The sequence below is a fragment of the Alligator sinensis genome, unplaced genomic scaffold, assembly GCF_000455745.1.
Source record: "Alligator sinensis unplaced genomic scaffold, ASM45574v1 scaffold261_1, whole genome shotgun sequence".
Classification (NCBI taxonomy): domain Eukaryota; kingdom Metazoa; phylum Chordata; order Crocodylia; family Alligatoridae; genus Alligator; species Alligator sinensis.
In genome coordinates, this window is record NW_005843171.1 from 69,770 (window position 1) to 73,027 (window position 3,258).

At 48.2% G+C, this 3,258-nt stretch overlaps 1 protein-coding gene across 1 annotated transcript in view; it reads right to left on the bottom strand.

Moving 5' to 3' along the window:
• LOC112548440 (killer cell lectin-like receptor subfamily B member 1B allele A) overlaps positions 1-3,258 on the bottom strand; it is a 12,851-nt gene that overhangs the window by 6,452 nt on the left and 3,141 nt on the right. Inside the window, exon 3 of the mRNA XM_025194213.1 lies at positions 214-375. Within this exon, the coding sequence (XP_025049998.1) occupies positions 214-375 (162 nt within the window). The remainder of the gene's footprint in view (positions 1-213; positions 376-3,258) is intronic.

A 3,258-nucleotide genomic window follows, 5' to 3' on the forward strand; every position in this document is an offset into this window, starting at 1 on the left:
GGGAAAGAGGATTGGACATGCTGCTGTTACCCCTGAAATAGCCGTGGTGGTTATTCCAGGTACCAGGTCATGTCATAAACCTGCATGGCAGGCCTGGATGGGAGAGAAAGCATAGAAGTCAGGTTTAACACCCACAGGTTGTGAATCCTGACGCCTAAGGATTCGGTTGCCTCACATGGACAGAGGCTCCCAGATGCATGGAGATATGTTTACCTGCTGAGCTGCCCTGGCCTGGCTCACACAGCACCCGTCTCAGGTCAGACACCAGGTTCTCCAGCTGGCTGGCATTGCATATGCTTTGGGAACCCCCCTGCATGAGCCCACAGCCTGCACAGGCCTGTGAGGCTGCTCCAGCTGCTGAGGGCTCCTGCAAGACTGCAAAACAACATCTCCTGTGAACGAGTGTCACTGCATGTGGCTTATGAATGCTAGCAGGCAAGTGAGGAACATGTCACCTGGTGGAGTTTTGGGGCCACACGAAGGACCAGGAGGAAAAATGTCTACACATGCAATTAATGCTATTTGGCTATACTGAGCAATAAATTTACTACCTGCATATGAAAGTAGTAAATTTACTGCTCAGTAGACTAATTTACTGTGCACTAAGTGCCTGCACGTATAGACGGTGACACTTTACTGCACAGTAGATTAGTCTACTGTACAGTAAAGTGTCTCGTATAGACACAGCCACTGATGCATGACACCCGGTTTCATCTTTCTCTTCTATGACCCTCACCCAGAGGCCAAGCATCCTTGAAGAGGTTACATTGTAGCAAAACCCCTAGTTTTTCTTGTATTTATTTATTTTAAAAAGCATTCCCTCCCCTTCCCCAACCATTTCTGAATTTTTCTCTCCCTCTCTATTCCCTATAGATAAGTACAAGTGAGCTCAGACTGAGGATAAGCTTTAACATTTTTATTTCGGTAGCAAGTTTTTGGTTTTGGATATCCACTGTTTTATATTGTATTATTATTAGGTATGTATTGATTCTTACTGTTGTATATTGTATTATCATTTTTGTATTGATTTGTATTGTTTTATATGGATATTGTATGGTTTAGGCCTGTGTTTGAAAGTGAACCAAAGTCATGTCAAGTTTCCATTTTATACGTCAAGCCTCCATCTTCTGTCCTCTGCCTGGGCATCTCAAGTTGCAACTGTATGAGTCACATACCCCTCCCATGTAAATTGGTTCCCTGATGAATGAGAATGATTGGGAATGATTGAAATACAATGGTAGCAGGCCTCTACTGGATGGCCTGTATTGACTGAGCCATCACCTCACATTGATTCATCCAGGAAACATGGACCTCACCCAGGAAAAGAGACAAGACCAGCATTTGAAAGACAAAAGACCCTGCAGAACCAGCAACTCTAACCATTACAGACACCCAAAAATGCACATCCCTGCATGGAGCACACATGCTCGGTACGCCAGGGGCTGACCCTTGCCTGGGCATGCCTCCTGTCACTAGGGTCACACAAGGTCTGCCCCTATAAAAAGGGGCAGTGAAGACAGACCCAGTGGGACGCACTCTCCATCTGGACCAGCACCACGCTACACCACCTATCCACCCAGAGGCCCTGCCGGTGACCCCACTCTGGATAACACCTACTGGACAAGGACCCTTTCCAGCCTGTATAGGTAGATATTACCTGCACACCTCCTCCTACAATTTGCACTCTCTCTATGTCTCTCTCTCTCCTCCCGGACTTCAGTGGACTTCAGCCCCTGCACCAAGCCTCTCTAACCCCTGCTGCATTTCCAGCCCCCACCCCTCTCCACTAGTGTCCCAATCTCCTCTCAATTCCTACTGCCTTTTCCCTGTGACTTTCTGTTGCCTTTCTCTGCTTTCCCGCTGCCCCTGCCAGCTTTCAGTCTCTCCTGTTGCTTTTCCTGTGATTTTCTTCTGTCTGTCTCTCTGTTTTCAGGCTTCCCACGCACCTTCTGTACTCATTCCCCCCGATCCCTGCAGCTTCCCAGCTCCTTGTGGCTGTCCTGCACTTCTCTCCAGCAGCTGGAGCCTTTCTCCAGCTCCCAGTACCTACTGCCGCTCCCTGCAACTTTTCTAGCTTCCCCGGAGCCATCCTCTGGCTCCCCACACCCAGAGTCCCTCTTTAACACCCACACTTTTCCTTAGTTCCATTTTCCCTCTCCCCACCTACCTTTTCAGCTCCTGGGTAGCTCTGCTCTAGTCCCAGCCTCATCCTCTATGCTGGCATCCTTCCCTATTCTGCAGGCTTTGGGAGTTGTCTTTTAATCAATTAAGATCAATTAACCTAAAGTTACCCCCAGCCTCAGTTCTTCAGCCCAGGCCCCTCTAGTCTACCAGTTCTAATCCTGGTCCCAGTGACTTTCACTCCCAGCAACTTTCACTCCCTATACTTCTACTGTCTTACCTTAACCTTTCCCCAGATATCCCAAGTACACCAAACACATACATACATACATATCACAACACCCAACTTAGGAACTCACCTGTGTGTATGCTGTATGTGTAGGTGGGTTCTATGTGTGTGAACTGGTGAGTGTGTGTATGTATGTATGTATGTATGGCATTGTGTGCATGATATATGAATTAGTGATCTGTGTCTAACTTTTGGGGTTAATAGTGTATGTGCTTGAATTGGTGATAGGTATGCATGTGCCTAGGCTGGTTTGGATGTGTATGTGCCTGAGCTGGTAATGTGCATGTGTATGCACCTAATTGATTTGTGTGTTTGTATATGTGCAATTGTGTCACACCCTCCTGTCTAACAGCGCAATATTGAGATCTTGAGAGTTGGCCTGACCCCACAGGGGAACAACATGATGTCCAACACCAACCTCTTGACTTCCCAATCCCTCTCTTTCAGGGGCTTCCCCCTCTCTCATCTTACTTGGAGCATTTTGTGACCACAATTCCTGCCCTCACTGCCCCATTCCTTTCTTCCCATGGTATCAGGGGCTCTATAAGCACCCTTTCCCACAGGGTCCCTCTCACGAGGATCTTGCATGCTCCCATCTCTCATATCACTGCCTCCCACCATGCTTGGGGCCTGGATGCCAACTTTCCAACATATCAGAATTGCCCTAAATTCCCCTTCAGGTGTTCTCTCCATGCCCCCATACCTCCTCCTTCTCATTCTTGGGTTCTCCCATGGTAGGAGTGCAGCATGTCTCTATGCCTTTTCTCTAGCCCCCACTACCTTTCCCCTTGCCTCCTCCAGGGTCCTGATTACAGTCTCACTGCCAGGGGCTCTGTCTGCCCGCTCTT